Below are 18,766 nucleotides of genomic sequence, written 5' to 3'. Positions count from 1 at the left end.
TATAACTGCTTACCTTTCTACTGTAAAAATGAGTATCTCACTCTAACTTCAACACATGACATTTCGCTCTCCGTATGAACATGGTTTAATGCCTCCTGGGTGAGAAAATGGGTGCAGGCCAGGTGCATGGAACATGGTACGTGGTGTAAAATGGGTAAATGCCACTGTTAATAGTAATTGTGATCAAAATCGAATACAGTATGTGACTTTTGCTAAACACAACAGTTACAACATCGGTTGGTAAAGTAACTACTGATCCATTGTCTACCCAATACCATTTACAACATTTTTTTTGGGCCCATATATTTTGCTATTGAAAATCAAATTTTGGAGATTGATAATGATCATTTGTTTTTAAGTGAACTATAAAGTTTTTTTTCTAGGTATACGAATTCTATCTATTTGAATAACAGCGCTAAAGGGGATGGTGATCATTACATGTATGATACTGAATCTAGTTGGAATAACTAACATTAATAGTTTCATTGAAAATTATATTCATTCTCAAATTTGTATTGATAATTTTTTTTTGACAGAAATTTGTATTGATAATTACATTTTAGGTGATGGTGACAAATACAATTTGCTCTTGGGCTTGAGTTCTAGGCCTATTAAGCTAATGGTTCAAATGCGCTACTAGTAGACCCAAATCCCAATCAGCCATGTCCCACAATGATTTGCTCGATTAAGGGTAGTTCCAATGTTTAACAAAAAAAAAGGGTAGTTCCAATGGATCCAAATCAGCTGAGACCCAATTGGCCCAATTTTTTGAGTGCTAACACGGATAGGCCTCGGCTTCTCAGCCCTTCTCTGTTTGAATATAACTTGTTGACCCAAAAAAAAAAAAGACACTTACATTTGTTTTTTCTTGAAAAAAAGACACTACAATTATATAATTAAAATAAAATAACATTTATTATTTTAAATTATATTTTTAAATATAAAATTGATTTTAGGTATTTCAATATCTCATCTAATAGTTTTAATTTATAACACATATATCATATATGAAGAATACATGTTAACAAAAAATTTGCCTTTAATTTTAAATTTTAAAATTTCACTTATTTCTCATTATTCAAATTCCATATTTGTTTTTCATTATTTTAAATTTTTCTCTTAGCTGAAAATTTCATTTTATATCATGTTACATCACCACTGTATTTATCTTTCTTAATTATTATATAATCATATCGCTGACTCTTCCATTCTATTTTCACTTACTCTCTTTTCATTTTTTATATTATATCAGTGATTATATATGTCATTTATCTCTTCTATTTCCATATCATTGAAGATGTCATGGATTTTGGTGGTGGATGATGTTTATTTCCACATATTTAAACAGTTTGAAAAATTGTGATAGTTCTTTCCAACCTATAACAACATTAAAATAATACTTATTACCATTTGTCAATCTGAAATAAAAACTTGGAGCACATTTGATTTAACATGTAATTTTAGTTTATGAAAACATTATATCATCTTATTAATTTTAGGTTGGCTAAATCACTAAAAGGATGATTATAATGATTTAGTTTCATCTTAGTAAACTAATAAAATTATTCATGTTTTTCAATAAAAAAAAGGATTATTCATGAAAAATAAAGAATTATGAAAATTTCCAACACTCTTATCCTTAATTCAATTTGTTGACCATTAATTTTTAGATGGTAAGATTTATGAGTTAAATCTGGTTCTTCACAACCACCGTTTAGAGTGTCATTCCTCACTCTCAGCCACCACACTCCACCACCACCATCATCAATCCATGGCAGGAAATCTCTCACACCCAAATTTCATCTCCAAACCTCCCTTTCCAAACCACCATTCCACCACCACCACCGCCACCTCCGCCTCACCCTTACCCATCACACCCCTTCTCCAAGACCTCTTTCTAGACCTCAATTCCACTTCTTCTCCCCATTTCCACCCCACCACCCTTTCTCCGCCACCACATACCCCCGCCTCCGACCGCCGCCGTAGAACCTGGTCAAGCCACCGCCTCTCCCCTCGAGGTCAGCGAATTCTCAATACACTAATCGACCCATCTTTCGATTTCAATCGCTTTGATGAAACTCTGCGCCTTTTGTTTTCTTCCTCTGGTGAATCATTGTCCTGGGACATCATGGGTGTGATCAAGGGTTTAGGGTTTTACAACAAATGTGAACTCGCGTTGACTCTCTTTGACCGGGTTCGGAGTAGGGAGGATTGTGCTTCTCTTTTGAATGGTTCTGTGATTGCTGTGATTATCAGCATTCTTAGTAAAACGGGTCGGGTTTCTTCTGCGTCTTCGTTGCTGCATGATTTGGAAACTGATGGGGTTGATGTTGATGTGTATGCTTATACTTCTCTGATAACTGCTTATGCTAATGGTAAGAGGTATAAGGATGCATTGAAGGTGTTTGATAAAATGAAACAATTGGGGTGTAGACCTACTTTGATTACTTATAATGCCCTTTTGAATATTTATGGGAAAATGGGTATGCCTTGGACTGAGATTATTGCTCTTGTTCAGGACATGAAGAGCCAAGGGCTTGCGCCGGATTTGTGCACTTTTAATACTCTTATAAGTTGTTGTCGGGCGGGGTCTTTGTATGAAGAAGCTCTTGAACTTTTTGAGGAGATCAAGTTAGCTGGACTTAGACCAGACATGGTTACATACAATGCATTGTTGGATGTTTATGGGAAGTCGAGGCGGCCTAAGGAAGCCATGGAGGTTCTGAAACAGATGGAGAGTCGTGGCTTTCCTCCTAGCATCGTTACCTACACCTCGCTGATATCAGCTTATGTTAGAGATGGTTTGCTAGAGGAAGCATTGGAGCTTAAAAACCAGATGGTGGAGAAACATATTAAACCTGATGTTTACACCTACACCACGCTTTTGTCTGGATTTGTGAATGCCAAAAAAGATGAGCTTGCAATGAGAGTTTTTGAAGAAATGAGAACGGCAGGCTGCAAACCTAATATATGCACCTTCAATGCCCTTATCAAGATGTATGGAGACCGAGGGATGTTTGCGGAAATGGGGAAAGTTTTTAAGGAGATCAAGGCATGCCAGTGTTCCCCTGATATTGTTACTTGGAACACACTTTTGGCTGTATTTGGACAAAATGGATTGGACTCTGAAGTATCAGGAGTGTTCAAAGAAATGAAGAGAGCCGGGTTTGTGCCGGAGAGGGAGACATTCAACACTCTAATAAGCGCATACAGCAGGTGTGGTTCCTTTGACCAAGCTAGGGCTGTTTATAAGAGAATGCTGGAGGCTGGAGTGACTCCAGATCTTTCAACTTATAATGCTGTTTTAGCAGCATTGGCTCGAGGAGGGCTTTGGGAACAATCTGAGAAAGTCCTTAGTGAAATGGAGAATGGTCGATGTAAACCTAATGAGGTAACATACTCTTCTTTGCTTCATGCTTATGCCAATGGCAAAGAGTTTGAAAAGATGAATGCTCTTGCAGAGGAGATATACTCTGGAAAAATTACAACACATGCTGTTCTTTTGAAGACCCTTGTTCTAGTAAATAGCAAGTTTGATTTCCTAGCAGAAGCAGAGCATGCATTTTTGGAGTTTAAGAAGAGAGGAATTCCGCATGACATAACTACTTTGAATGCGATGCTTTCACTTTATGGCAGGAAGAAACTGGTAGCCAAAACTAACAAGATTTTGAAATTCATGTATGAGAGTGGATTTACTCTGAGCTTGCCTGGCTATAATAGCTTGATGTATTTGCACAGCCGCACTCGAAACTTCCGAAAATCAGAAATGATCTTGAGGGAAATTCTGGAGAAAGGTATAGAGCCTGATTTAATCTCATACAATATAGTTATTTATGCATATTGCAGAAATGGCAAGATGACAGAGGCTAAAAGGATATTAAATGAAATGAAAGATCCTGCACCAGTTCCTGATGTTGTAACTTACAATACATTTGTAGCAACTTATGCTGCAAACTCAATGTTTGGGGAGGCTATTGGTGTAGTTCAGTGTATGATCAAGCAAGGATGCAAGCCAGATCAGAATACATACAACTCCATAGTTGATTGGTACTGTAAGCTCCATTTGCGAGAGGAAGCATACAATTTTGTTCACAACCTTTCCAGCCTTGATCTGCATGTATCTGAGGAGGAAAAAGGCAGATTACTAGAGCGCATAGCAGAGAAATGGATAAATTGATACATGTTTCTCTGGAATCTGTTCAATTTTGAACATCAATGTAATTTAGAATAGAATACAATTATAAGAACAAATGAAGAATAAAAAAATTTGTGCAGAGTGCAGGCTCTTAGCGCAAAAGCCATTGTGATAAGTTCTAACTTCTGGTAGAATTTTGTATTGTTTTGTGTACTTCAAATAATATTTACGTATGTTCTTGTTTTCTGGATTGCCATTATGAGTATTCTTAATAGCAATAGTGCTATTTGTCTAAAACTTCAGCATGCTAATTACTAGTACCAACTAAATGAAGATTTGCTTATCAAAAAAAGAAAACCAACTAAAAGAAGATAGCTAACTTCTAAGCACTGTCTTTGGTTAATTTGGAAGTTTCTGTCTAGCTTTCTGGTCTCAGACATCTAAGAAAGAACTTAGAAGGGAAATTTGGAAGTCTTGCATATTCCAAACAAGGAGGCAATTCTATGTTTGGGTCTTCTTTTCTTGTTAATGTCCTATTGCTTGGTCAATGCCCTGAATGGTAAAGTCTTGAAGTTTGAAAAATGAAGGGAAGTGGTTGAGGCCAAACCCTCATTGACCCTGGCACGATTGACTTGGTTTTCTCAGTCATTTCAAGGAAAAAGAGAAAAACCAAAATCATTATTTTCTCAGTTAACTATAATGTTGCGTATGGATTACGTTATTTTACAATTATGTTGTTCCTATCTATTTAGAATCGGTCAGTTTATTCAAGTTCGTTCATCGTTCAGGGCACTCCATATATTAAATTTGCTCCCTACTTACAAATTTTTTTGGTGTGAGGCTGAGCTCAGAACAAAATATTCTTTGGTGAGGCCGACAAAAATGCCAAATCAACCTTCTACAAACTAACTAATCAAAAGTTTGACTAATAACACAAAGGGTCATTTCTTCAAAGTTTGAATATTCATCTCAAGAAATCAATGCATCTGATGACTAAAATAAAATTCTGACTGCTCCAGCGCTTCCCTGTTACATCTTCTGCCTGTTGCTGTGGATATGGCACAATCAAAGTCTTGGCTGCAATTTTATTTCCCTGTTGTATTCATAGCATGTTTGGATCAATTTCTCTTTAATCAGAATCAATTCTGAAATTCAAACGTCACTCACAGAAGTTTCTCCCTCAGAATTGATTCGGCCTTCAGAAACAATTATAAGAGAGTTTCCCAACATGCACTCAGTGCAGGTACCATGGTAACAGGAATGTGCTTATGAGAAATATCCAACTGACCATCCTGCAGTTTTGATAGCTGGTGAAATGTCAGCAGCAACGCTTACCCTCTTGCTTATTATTCATGAGGAACATTACCATGAATTTAGTACAAGGACTAACCAATCAATGCAATTTGTTTTATTCTTTCAAAAGAAACAAAATTGATATTATCAAAAACCAAAAAAGAAGTAAAATCTTTCACAACTATACATAAGCATATCTGCATCAGCAAGAATATGTCAGCGACTATCTATGCAGTAATTTCTAATTTGTGCCTTTTCTCAAGAATCCCCTTCATTTACCAACAATATTCATCTTCACCTATAAGTAATTTTCTTCCCAGTTATCCCTTGAACCAACTTCACTCTTCAGGCAACTGCACCAAACATCCTGTTCTCTGCTTCATCCGCATTCAGAGAGAAAATATCAACAGGAGCAGTTGTATAGCCAACACCAGTTTGCTTAAATTTACCATTAGAGGATCCTTCATGATGATCAAGATAGATTACAATAACAGTGATATCATCATGGAAGTGCCGTCTAATTCCTTTGTCAATTTTCATTATGTCATTGTATCTCATCTCTCTCTTCTTTGCAGCTTCCTGAAGAGCAGCTCTCACTAATCTCTTCGCAATTCCCTGCAAGTACCAGAAACACAGACAGAAACTCATGTAAGAATCTAAAAATTCCATCACCCTGTGTAGCTCACAAGGAACAAAAGACACTCACAGCTCTTGGATATTTGAAAACCATCTCAACAGCTGCTTCATCACTTAATTGTTCCCAAAGGCCATCTGAAGCAAATATCAAGAACAAATCTTCTGACTCTAGCTCCCTAATAATGATTGATGGTTCAGCTGTTATCACAGGACGCTTCAAAGGAATAGGATTTGCAAATTGCTGGAAAATAGGGTCTCTGTAGAAATCAGGTTTCTTTAAATACACATCACCAATAGATCTTGACACCTGAAACACCAAAACTGTATAGATCAGTTACCCTGAACCCATGTATCTGTCACAAGGGAGTAACCCTCTGCATCTTTCTCTTACAATGGAGGCCAGCACATAAAGAAATCAAATCAGAAAATCATGGATTATATAAGCTAGAGCATCCAAGTCTAAGGTCTTGACTAACTACGGAATACCTCAAATTATAAATGACGCTTCTGAAAAACGCTGGAAATACATCACATTCATAATCAACATGAAAGTGCATGATGAAAGTTCAAAAGAAAACACATAAAAGTCAATAGACTGGTTTTACTCAGAGCCAGAATTTGCAATTGTAAATAAACTGAAGAGATTATGCTACAATCAGACACATAGCTAGTGTGATCATAGATTGCGTCATGGATATATAAACAGCCTAACTGTCTAATATTCAACATAAAGTTCACAGTTAAGCACAACTTTGTTATAAGATGACAGCAATTAGTGGTAAATTCCAGAAGATAACAAGGTATCAGTACATTTGTATACCTGTATGATGCCCTTAATTCTCCAAACTCCTCGGGTATAAACAACAATATGTGAATCATCAGGGTGGAGAGCTTCAACTTCTCTCCTCACCTCTTCATCAGCCACATTATGATCCGTTGACAAGCGCACGGCAACCACCGGAGAGTTCCTTCTCTCGGTACCTCTCCTGCCAAGAACAACTCTAGAGTCTCCAAGGTTGGCAATATACAACAGATTATTAGAAATAGCACCGAGAAGACAACACGATCCAGCTGAAGCAATCTGTGGACTAACAGGCAAAGAGAGCTTCACCAAATGCAAAAACTCCTCCTCTGTAGCACTAAACGCCTTTTTGATCACATCCACTGACAACCCCCCTTGCTCAGTGGCAAATTCTGCAAATCAAAACAACAAAGAACAAACATAAACATTAACTAATAGTTCGTATCTTACTATGTATCATTAACATTCAACACAAACAAAAAAAAAAAACAAAAAATTCAAAAATTGTTGATGTTACATCTTCCAGAATCATCTCCAAATATTGTACAGATTATTACAAAGGAAATATCAAAAATAAAATCTTTATGTTGAAAAAATAAATGGGTATTCATTAATTTTGACTAAATAATAAGAATTAAGAAGTAATGATAGAAATTGCACCGGAAGCGAGATTAGAAAATTTAGAAATACTGACTGTGCAAATAAGGGAAGAGATGGTTGTTGACGAATCGAGAAGCTTGGGGGCCACCGTGGCCGTCGTAGACGCCGACGTAGGTGGCGGAGGGGGAGGTAAAAACCTGGCTCTGATCCTCGAGGCTGGAATTGGCTTGAGCAACGGCGATGGAGAAGTCGCCGGAGGCGTGAGGCTTGAGGTCGGTGTGCCAGAGAAGGCCGTCACGTGACCGTCGGAAGATACAATCGAGAGGGCGGAAGCACAAGCGAAGCATGATCTATCGGAGAATCAGAGAAATGGAATGAATGAAGAAGAGACAGAGAGAGAGAGAGAGAGAGAGAGAGAGAGAGAGAGAGAGAGTGTGTGATTTTGAATGGCGCGTTTGGAGGAAGAAGAGAATGAAGATTGAAACCTGAATCAATGAAACTGGTCTCTATATGAAAGCTTTCTTCTTCTTCTTCTTCTTCTTCTTGTGTTGGTTGAGTTAACGCGTATGTGTGTGTGACTGTGCGTGCTCCTTTTTCCCTTTTATTCTACACAATTTCCTCTTTTCTTCTTTTGTACCCTTTTTTTACATTCCATTTTCACCCTATTTTTTAATGTTCTTATCACATTATTAGCTATATATAATTATATATCTTTCATTTCTTTTTATTTTATTTTGTTCTTATCTCTCTATCTAAAAATAAAGATGGAATCAGTGTCAATAAAACTTTTTTATAGGGTTCTATGGAAGCAATTCTATGCAACCCTAATATGATTAGTTGACGTGTCTGACTCCTCTAAAGTGAATATTTTACTTGAGAGAAGTTAAATTATTTATTTAGTTGCCTTATTGAATTTTCAAAGTAAGTAATTATTATTAATTTTTTAACAATAATTAACTTTATAATTTAAAGTAACTTTCTCACTCTAGACTTTAGAAAAGCCAAATTCATTGGTTGATAGTTTTACTTTACTTTTACACTTCAATATGGTGGCCTGGTGGGGTAACATGATACCAAAGATTAATTTATTGTTTGTTTGAGTGAAAAACTTAATTAAGTATTTATAGCAAGAAGAGCTTTGCGCATAAATATTTTTCATTAACTAATTTAAAAAAACTTAAATACATGTTATTGATAAGTATATGTTCTTATTCATAAGTTAATATGAACACCTTATGAAATTTAAAACAGTTTAAAAACCGGTCATAAACTATTTTTATATAAGTGTTCATTCAATAAGATAAGAAATATGCTAGTAACATTCTTTTTTAACATTTTTATTTTCATTGGTTGAAATTCATGTGAGTTCCACTAAAAATGTGAGTCTCATTTCTCATTTCTAATATAAAGTGTTAAAATGAATGTTAATAGCACTCCTCATGAGATAATCACAAATAAGCTCATTCAAAATCAAGATAGTTTTATTATGTGTTTGGTTAAACAAGCGTAATAACTCTATAATAGATTCTACCATTTGAAAAACGTCAAATTAGAAGCTCAAATTCCTAATTTCTTCACATATAGAAGAAAACGACTTTATCTCCTTTCACTGTAATCGTGGTTGGTTTAGCTTTTTACAGATTAACTTTGGTCTCAAAATGAACTCTAATAAGAAACTATAAAGTGTAATTTTTAAGTAGAAGTGACCAAACGCTAAATTTCAGCTTATGAATAACGTAACTAAGAAATAAAGAACCTGTTACACGATTCATTGGCGTACGGATTTTTTTTCCAAAGATATAACTCTTTGAATGGTTTTTTCTTCTCAAATTCAAGAAATTGCTTTAAAGAAATAAAATGCCTTCAACTTGAATCAACCACTTCTAGATAAACTAGTATCCTATTTGCACAAAAAATTCTTCTTTCACGACTACTCAAATTGGTCGGTCTAAACTTGTGTTGCTTGTGCACCTATTTTAATTATGTGTTAATTTTATATTTTCAGAATAATAAACATGTGAGATCTTACCTAATTTTAAATTTTATAGAAAGAAATTCAATGCTAACTTCGTTTGTTTGGATTTTCTTGGTTTATCCTCTTATTAACATCCACGTAGGAATGACTAATAAGATATGATGGGTAGGATAAAACTCCAAGGACCAGTTTTGTCATAGTTGAGTCATTTGAAGGAGAAAAAAAATATGTTTATTTTCTTACGCTAAAAAATAATGTTCATGTTCTTATATTTATTGTTCTGTTCTGTTTGATTAATTTACGGTCACCGTAGAAATGGAATGTTGGTCTTAAATATAATTAGATGTACACACTCTGCTGACTGGAACGCGGAATAAACTTTAGCGTGTATTTGGTCGAAACTTACAAAACCACGCGTTGAGTAAACTTCATTCACAGTTAGCTATATATTCAGAGAAGGGTAAGGTTTTAGTAAAAAGGCATAGGAAAATATAAGAAAGTATTTACTATAGTTGTTGGTTTCTCAAAGTATCTGCACACTTGACAACATAAGATTAATTCCTCAAGGCTTGAAAATTACGTTAAGTGGGTATCTTTCAACAATTGTTTCTCCATACACACGGTTTACAGATCGAATTCTTAAGAAACTAAATTATCTACCAATTGTGCTACACCTTATTGGTAGAACTTTCATTTTTACTCAAATTAAATTATTTTTTCGTCGTTTATTCAATTTAAAGATTTTTCTACTATCTTTCACTATCAAAAAACATTACTTTCCTCCTGGACCAAAAAGAAATTATTAAAAAACATTAAAGCTCCCGCTCCTATCACATAGTATGTTGATCGTTAGATGATATATTAGTCTCACAACTACTAACGATGAGATACCTTGGTTAAAAAAAATTAATAGTCCGAGGCCCCATAAGACCACCCAAGTCTATTGAATAAAAATTTCCTACAAAGCTTTTTCAACCGGGTGATTTCTGCTGTTGAATTTATGATATTCAGACATGATTTTTTTGGTTCAATAGGCAATTAAAAACAAAAAGCAACTTATAAGAGCATCAGCAACAAAGATGAGTTTGTTTGTGACATGTCATCTGAAGTAAAGTTTCTTAACTGTTGCAGAAAATTAAGTTTCTCCACGTGGGAAACAACTTTGCTCCAAAAGAGAAACTTTACTCAAAGTTTCTATTCTAAATTTAATGATTAAAAATAAATAAAAAACAAATAAAAAAATAAAAAAATAGGTAACTGGATTTACAAGAAAGTAGTGAGGTGAGGTATATTGTGGGATTCATTTAAGAAACTTTTTAGAATTTCTGAATTGAAGTAAAAAGTGAGTAGAGTTTATTAAAGTGGTTTAAATGACGTGACATTACCAAAATTTAAATTAGAAACTCATTAGAGTTTAATGAGTTTCTTGGATAATGATGCTCTAAGAGTCGGAACACCCATGTAATCAGCAGTTAAAAACACCTTCACACGATCAGAAGGTGCAGGTTACATTGTAAACGTGCTTGCAGAAGAAGCTCCCATCTTAGCCAAGCATATTCATACATAATTTAAATCTATATAAATTTCTATTTCTTGCAAATTTGTACAACACCAAAAAATTACATGAATATAACATACTTATAAAGGTGTTTATGTTAAAAAGAAATGTACTAATATAAATCATACAACGTATCATCACATAAAAACTAAAATTCTAATACAATATAACCATAAGGTAAAATTTTATCTAAGCCTTATATTACCAACCACATATCCTATCATAGATGGGGAACATGCCCTTTCTTCAAATTTTCTACCCACTGCCGTCCTCTCCTCTGGAATAAGGTAGGTCCAATATTGCCTCTGACTCTGACTACAGCATATGCTAACAAAATCTGTATTAGGTATATGGAGGTGAAAGCAAGAAAAATGTGCATATATTCAAGATGGAACACTACATAACTTCAAAAAGGCCAGCTCTCCTACAGCATCTTTTTATACAACAGAATACAAGAAAATCAATATAATTTATAAACTACTCAGCCTCATTTTCTTCAAGGTGACTATTTACAACTATACATCGCCGGCAGTATGGACAGTCTCCACAACAGCGAATCCAAGGATCCAGACAAGCAGAGTGAAATTTATGTCCACATGGCAAGCGTATCAGCTCATCTCCATCCGTGAAAGACTCCAAGCATATGGAACAATCCTGCACCCTGGATTCTAATCCTGTCTCACTGATCCTGAAAACTTCCAGATGCAAACAGTTCACATCCTCCTGAGTGAGTCCAGGTGGCTTGTTGTTTAGGTCTAGCAAGAGCTGGGACCTTTCCATTTGAGAAGTCAAGTCAGTCACCAGAGAGGCCCCTGTTGGAACATCACTTGATAATTCACTTTCTTGATCCTCATCCATTGAATCTGAACCATATTGCCTGAGGAAACCAGCAAAAAGAAAAGCCTTCAGATTGAATCAAAGAGCAATGGCAGATCTTCATGCGTAAATGACTGATTCAGAAGATAAATCAATAACAGATTCAAAGTGGACTTCTTCCTAGTAATAATCAAGGATATACAAACAACTTAGACTTCACATCAAGTAATTCAATACAACAAGCCATTAAAGATGCCAGAGAGGCATCTCATAAAACAAGTATGTGCTATGAGAAACTCAACAAAATAAGTACGGCAGATATAATTTACATCACTTGAATGGCAAAACATACCATGAAATGATTTACTAAAGAGAATTTTTTTTTTTAAGTATACCACATTCATAGAATAGCCATACTTATCAAAAGTTTGGATAATTGTTCCTTATGAGGGATGTGAACATGTTATCTATCAGAACTAGATAATCAGATATTGTATTTAAAAGACAGGCATCTCAACATAAAATTTACCATGATCTTAGTGACAAAATGATAAAAAGAACTCACTTAACTAAGGATGAGTTATACAAGTAGGATCATGACTAAGAACAAAGTAATATTATGTCATCCATTATGCATAAAGGGTGGATAGAAGGCTGGTTACATGGTAAAATCCCATTTTCCTAAAAGTTTTCAAATCAGAGGAAAGTTTATTTAAAATGAAAACTTTCTCCTCCCAACAAACCCATATGTATATATTTCCTTCGGAGGGTGCAATATCAAAATAATGTGCATAGATAGCTTTCCACATAGTTAGAGAAATGCAGTCAGCTATGAAAAACTAAATAAATTTGCTCTGTAACGGTTCTGCAACTATAATAACTGATTTCATGTGTGACCATTTCCAGCTCCAACTCACCACCCTAATAGAATACCAATTTTACAAATACATCAACATTATTCATCATTGTCACACATCAAAGCAATTTAACAATCCTCCTCAATCTCGCATGCATAGTTAACAAGATGAAACTGCAATTAACACTAAAAAAGGAGAAATCAAACCTGGTTCTAGAGAGAGGCTCCCCTCTCAACCTTTGCAGGAGCCTTGCCCGTGCAAGTAACACACCATCTGGTAATCTATCAGTGCCTCTCATGACATTTTCTGCAGAATCAACGGTTCTATCATGTATAGCACTAGCAGAGCGGCGATGCCTCCCAACCCCATGAATTCTATCAGTTGCATAACGCTCCTAACAAGCACAGCACAAAAACTCTATCAGTTACTTAATCAATCACAACATAACACTCACTCAGAACCTCAATGTATCAATTAACTTTCAATCAATTCAAACAAACAAACAATTCAATGAACATTACTATATATTCACACAAATCTTCAGAAAAAGGAAATACCGGGTGGTGGCGGCGGCGGCGGAGACGGAGGGAAGCTGCTGCTGCGGCGGCGTCGGGGTCGTGAAAGCGGTGATGTGGAGCTGAAGGGGAGGAATCGAAGGCTAGATCGAGAGCAGTAGTTCGTGCTCCGAATCGATTCCGTCTGATGTGGAATAGCTCAGAAGCGCTCGTCATGCACACACGCGCGGTGAAGGAAGGAGGAAGGACGCGGTGGATCGACGGTAGCGGAAGAGAGTGAAATAGCGAAACCAGACAGTAACTGCGTCCTATGATGATTCCTCTCACCTTCCCCGATTGAACCCCTTTCCTTTCTTGGAAGGTTCAAATAAAGCTCTTGACTGTGATGTCATGTAAGAAAAAGATAAGCTTGTCCTAATCTAGATATTTGCTAATGTACATATGTGCCCCCACAACCTATAACTCTTTAACTCCGACGATTGATTTAGTATAGCATGACAGAGAGAGTCTTGTATTTGACACATTGTAGGTTCGAACCCCCACTTCTCTTCTTGGAATAAGTTAAATTTAAGTATTATGAGTTTTTTCTGTCTTTAAATGAGACATCATACCCTCACTCTAAAATTTTCTTCACAATTTTTTTCCTCCACAAGTTGGAATTTATGAATCTGTCACTGATTAACACTTGATGGATCCAAAAGTTAAGAGCCTGTCTGCTAAACACGTTTTAACATCTTGCTTTCTGTTTTCTTTCATTATCATGCCGCTAGTGCCATTGTCATCGTCGTCACCTCCTCCAACCTCCACCGCCATCAATTCCGTCACTACTGCTGCCACCATCACCTTCTCAACTATCATCACCACGATTGTTGTTGGCATTGTCATCGTAGCGACCACCTCCACCACTATCATTACCCTTATCGTTGTCTTCGCCACGAGCCCTCCACCACCACAATTTTTCATCCAACTATTTTTCATTTCTAGAAACCATTTTAAAAAACGTCTTTATTTTTTAGTTTTATGTTTTGATCATATTTTATAAAAAAAAATTAATTTTAAATTACACAAAACATGTTTCCAACTTTATTTTATATATTTTTTTAAAAATAAATAGGAAATTAGCAAACCAAAAAATTAAAATTATATAATCCTGTGAACTTTAAAATTTCAACCTACTACGGCCCATTCTTAGCAGAGCCCAAAGTCGAATATTGCGTTGCCCTCCGTCGCCGCTGTTGGATTGTTGGTCGCGACATTGTCGCTCTGTGCCCACCATTGTCTTAGGTTCGGTATTTATACCTGTCACCTTCATGATTTTGTTTCTTCTGCTTACTTTGATCGTTGGAATTTGAATTCCATACAGTAGCATAATGATTGTGTTCAATGACCTGAGTATGGTGGTTTGGTTGTTTTGAACATTCACTTAGGTTTCATGCTTAGCAATTGATGCCGACCAACTGTTTGATGTAAATCCTTATCAATTGTTGCTCTCGTTCTATTTGATGTTTGTTTTCTCTTGCTTAGTCCTGAACCAGCTTGGAAGCATTGTTATTGTAATGAACTAATGAGACTATGTTTTAGGTGCGGTGCATTTGTTCAATCATTTGTGAATTGTTGCAGCTACTTTGTTGTAGAAGAGTAGGCTCGGTGGGCTTTAAGTGTGATGCTTTTATTTTTATGCTTATTGATCATTTCAGTTCTAACAAAATTTGCAACATGGCATGCAGCTTTGTTTGCACTCCGATGACGAAGAAGAGTTCGAAAACGACCCCTAGTTGGTTGCAAGAACATATTGTTGTGGAAGAGGCAAAACCCTCGTCTGTAATAAGGGCAGGTAATGAAATTGATGAAATATTTGCTGGTAAAAAGAGGAAAAAAGATGAAGTGGGGAAGAGTGGAAAACCTGATGAAGTAACTATGACAACCGAGAAAGTAAAGAAGAAGAAAAACAATAAGAAGAAAACTGATAGGCCAGATGATGGTGAATTTGTAGACCGACCTTCGCGGCCAAGAAAGAAAACGCAGGATGGACTTTCCATTTATACTGAGGAGGAGTTAGGTATTAATAAACAGGATGCTGGAAGTACCCCACTCTGCCCATTCGATTGCTCTTGTTGTTTTTGATGGGTAGCTGCACAACAATTTGCACTCTCAATTCCTTGGTTCAGTGTACAATGGTTTTATCATTCACTTACAGTTTTGGATTTATAAGCCAGGGCCCCAGGGGAGTTGCTTTTTCCTTTATTTATGGTTGGGCTTCTGGCTTGAGTCATCTTGTCCTGAGGTTGAGTTCTTTAGATCTACATATGATTCCATATTTAGGTGGTCAAAGAGGTTACTGAAGTTTTGAATTTTGAAGCATGTTATGTTTCTTTCACTTTGTATTAAAGTATATAGTGAGATGAGATGTTGAAAATTCAAAGCAGCAACCATCTCATTTTTCTTTTGTTCTGTTTTTGCTAAAGTCATTGAAATGGACTGAGGATGGGTACATCATTCATGCTACAAGTACCTGAAGATAGTGGAGAAAGTTGGAAACATAATGTAGCAAGTGCAAGAGGATGGTTACTTCTGTAAAAAGGTAATTATACCTTTACTACAATGAAATGTCTAACTCTCTTGCCTTTGATGTTTCTGTGTAAAAATATAAAATTAATTTTTGTTTGAAAATTACAGCTTTAAGGTTTGCATTAATGCCTTCATGATATGTGATTAACATCTTTGTACTTTTTTTATGCTGCTGCTCCGCCCCCTTATATTAGAAAATAAGCTTTTATGGAGCAAGTCATTATTAGTCTGCATCAGACTATAGAATCCCTTTTAAACTAAAACTCTTTATTTTATAATGACAATATACAAATGTCAGGGACTTATGAGATAAGGTGAAGGCAACATTACACATGCACTTTCAACCTCATTTATATTTGAATGAAGTTTATTTTCTGGTTACATGAAAGCATGAAATAGATACACTTGTATATTTGAATTAACTTCTATATTCTCAGACTCAATTTTAAAATATAGAAGCTACTCTCCAAAATTAATTTTGTATAGTAGAATGATTTCCAAACATGGAATAATTCTTGTACGACGGAATCTCCCTTGATTAACTAGTGATACCTATTAGTGGGAATATTGTGGAGCATCAAGGTTGGGTGTTGGTACAGCCCACACCATGATCAACATTTCTGAACCAATAAGTGTGGGTAAAACGAGCAGCACCTTCTGGAACATCCTCCATCACACACTCATGGCCTTTTGGGTAGTAAATTCCTGTGCGTGGGTGTGGAACCCAGATTGCTGAAGAATCCTCTGTCTTCCCACTAATCTTTGGAACTTCTTCTTCAGAGCTTTCTGCAGCAGCTGCTTTAGCAGTAGTCCCTGAGAACTTCATGACCCTATTCTCTGCTCGGTTAGCTCCCCTGCATGACATTGACACACTTCACTTGTTAATAAAAAATATGAACAGCACTATGAAACCAATTGATAAGAACTTTGTAATGCCTTTGAATTTGTCATTAAGAGACTGATTCATGACAATTTACCGGAGAATCAGCAAGGTTGATTTGGTGATGCCACCTCTAGCCATGAGCTGCAAGTTGCAGTTGTATAATAATGTCTCAGATCTCAATACACTGAACTAACTTAACTGCCTTTGTTGCTTAAGCCTCAAGACCTTATGATGGGTATTTATAGTCTAGTGCTGCAAGTGAGGAAAGGATCCAGCATAGAATAAGTTCTGTTGCACGTGTGAAGCACGAAAGTCAAAAGCAAATTCATGTCCCAACTTTTGTTAAGGAGATTAGAATGAGTTTTGATTTATTCACACTCAATTTTCTTTTTCATCCCAATTTCAATCTCTCAATTCTCTTGACCATAATATGCATTTCATTCTCATAAGTGATGATTGATCCCAACTTCATAATTAATGAACTTCATAATTAATGGACGGAGTAACTAACCACTATATCATATCTCCTTGTATATTTAAACATTGTCTTCAACCATTTCAAATTAAATTAGTACACATGAATAAAATGTCATGAAACGAACCTTTATGACTTTAAACACATATTGGCTTCCCTGCACCTAGGTGAAATAGTGAGGTGCGTGAATTCAATTTTTTTCTTGAAAGTGGTGAGTGAATTACTTTGAATTTTGAAACATTGATTATAATAACTTGTAGGCTTAATAGCACTTTTGGTCCCCCACGAATGCAAAATGTGCAAATGGGGTCCCTAAACTTTAAAAATAGCATTTTTTCTCCCCGACGTTATCTTCCGTTAACAGTTTTGGTCCCCAGACAGTTTTCCGTCAAAAAACTAACGTTTTTAAGGAGAAATATGTAATTAAACAAAAAAATAAATTAAGAAAAATAAAAAGAAAAACCAGAAAATTCATCATCTCCATCTTCTTCCATCATCTTCACTATTTTCTCAATCATTAAACCCAAAACCCAGAAAATTAAAAACCTAAAAACCAAAATCATCTTATCCTCTTTTTCATCTCACAAACATCTTTATCTACTTGATCTTCATCTTCACTCAAAAAGAAAAATGGATACAGATCTATAACCCACCCCTAACCTTCATCTTCACCCTTGCACCCAGTTTTGGTCCTGCCATTGAACAACCAGATCTGAACCAAGATCTCTTCCCTCATCCTCCCCCAACACACATCCAACCAAAGCCCAAACGGAAATCGCCTCCCTCAACCTCCTCCAACCCAGATCGAACATTGATCTGGACACATAGGACACAGACAAATTCCTCTTTTTCATCTCCTTTCTAAGTTTTCAATGGAAGGGATGAAGTGTGGTTTGATATCCTCTTGTCGTTCTCACAGGCACGATCTTTGCAATTTGGATGGAATAAAGAAACATAAATCGAGAGAGAAAGCAAAAGTTTTTGGATTTATCTTCTGGGTATATATATATTTGTAATTTGTCCTTAGCAATATAATCTAGCTGGGTTTATGTCGAGAAGCAAAAGTTTAGTATCTAAAAGATTTTATCTTTTTAAATATTCTTAGGTTTTTTGGGCCATTATCTTCTTCTGGGTCTATATTTTCTTCTATATTTGGGTTTTATTGGTTTCCTTTGGGGCATTTAATTTCTGGATTCTCATTTGTTTTTACGGGCATTATTTTCTTGGTTTTGGAGAATTTTGAATTTCTGTAAAAAAAAATTGAAAAAGATGAAGAACTCCTTGATTTTTTCTGGAAAACCCAGAAACCGTTACTTTTTGAACGGAAAAAGGACGGGGGACCAAAACTGTTGACAGAAGATAACGTCGGGGAGACCGAATGCTATTTTTAAAGTTTAGGGACCCAATTTGCACATTTTGCATTTGTGGGGGACCAAAAGTGCTATTAAGCCTAACTTGTACGGCAATGGTACACAATGATTTTTATAATTTATATTCGATGTAGAATAAATTATTTAAGAGGGATTCTCAAGGCACTAAAAAGATGTATCAGTGTTATAAACGTGAAAGATATTATGAAAGTGAGATCTTTTTAAAACATGTTGAACGTAAATATTAGTTACAATCCCGATTACGTAGACCCCAAATCATACA

At 35.7% G+C, this 18,766-nt stretch overlaps 5 protein-coding genes across 6 annotated transcripts; 2 read left to right on the top strand and 3 right to left on the bottom strand.

Annotated features, from left to right (window-relative positions):
• Nucleotides 1-1,686: 1,686 nt before the first annotated feature.
• On the top strand, nt 1,687-4,378 carry LOC130716810 (pentatricopeptide repeat-containing protein At5g02860-like). Its single transcript, XM_057566814.1, has one exon. The coding sequence runs from the start codon at nt 1,772-1,774 to the stop codon at nt 4,175-4,177; it is 2,406 nt and encodes an 801-aa protein (XP_057422797.1). The 5' UTR covers nt 1,687-1,771; the 3' UTR covers nt 4,178-4,378.
• Nucleotides 4,379-5,451: 1,073 nt separating this feature from the next.
• On the bottom strand, nt 5,452-8,078 carry LOC130716811 (probable protein phosphatase 2C 63). Of its 2 annotated transcripts, XM_057566816.1 has the most exons (5): nt 7,952-8,078; nt 7,561-7,816; nt 6,885-7,258; nt 6,135-6,371; nt 5,452-6,043 (listed from the first exon to the last, which is right to left on the bottom strand). In XM_057566816.1, exons 2-5 carry the CDS (start codon nt 7,811-7,813, stop codon nt 5,774-5,776), a joined length of 1,134 nt encoding a protein of 377 aa, XP_057422799.1. In that variant the 5' UTR covers nt 7,814-7,816; nt 7,952-8,078; the 3' UTR covers nt 5,452-5,773. The 2 variants fall into 2 exon arrangements, with proteins under 2 accessions (XP_057422799.1, XP_057422798.1); XM_057566815.1 differs by having other exon boundaries at nt 7,561-8,043.
• A 2,982-nt stretch (nt 8,079-11,060) lies between these two features.
• On the bottom strand, nt 11,061-13,611 carry LOC130720357 (probable E3 ubiquitin-protein ligase RHY1A). Its single transcript, XM_057570982.1, has 3 exons — nt 13,230-13,611; nt 12,879-13,066; nt 11,061-11,876 (listed from the first exon to the last, which is right to left on the bottom strand). The coding sequence occupies exons 1-3, from the start codon at nt 13,401-13,403 to the stop codon at nt 11,477-11,479; spliced, it is 762 nt and encodes a 253-aa protein (XP_057426965.1). The 5' UTR covers nt 13,404-13,611; the 3' UTR covers nt 11,061-11,476.
• Nucleotides 13,612-14,930: 1,319 nt separating this feature from the next.
• Nucleotides 14,931-15,311, top strand: LOC130719988 (uncharacterized protein C6G9.01c-like). The gene has a single exon (XM_057570574.1). The coding sequence runs from the start codon at nt 14,931-14,933 to the stop codon at nt 15,309-15,311; it is 381 nt and encodes a 126-aa protein (XP_057426557.1).
• A 694-nt stretch (nt 15,312-16,005) lies between these two features.
• LOC130721585 (uncharacterized) lies at nt 16,006-16,862 on the bottom strand. The gene is made up of 2 exons (XM_057572387.1): nt 16,733-16,862; nt 16,006-16,609 (listed from the first exon to the last, which is right to left on the bottom strand). The coding sequence occupies exons 1-2, from the start codon at nt 16,774-16,776 to the stop codon at nt 16,333-16,335; spliced, it is 321 nt and encodes a 106-aa protein (XP_057428370.1). The 5' UTR covers nt 16,777-16,862; the 3' UTR covers nt 16,006-16,332.
• Between the last annotated feature and the right edge of the window lie 1,904 nt (nt 16,863-18,766).

This window comes from Lotus japonicus, chromosome 5 (genome assembly GCF_012489685.1).
Source record: "Lotus japonicus ecotype B-129 chromosome 5, LjGifu_v1.2".
NCBI lineage: Eukaryota > Viridiplantae > Streptophyta > Magnoliopsida > Fabales > Fabaceae > Lotus > Lotus japonicus.
Note: the sequence above shows the minus strand (reverse complement) of the source record. Positions and strands in the feature narration are given on the sequence as shown.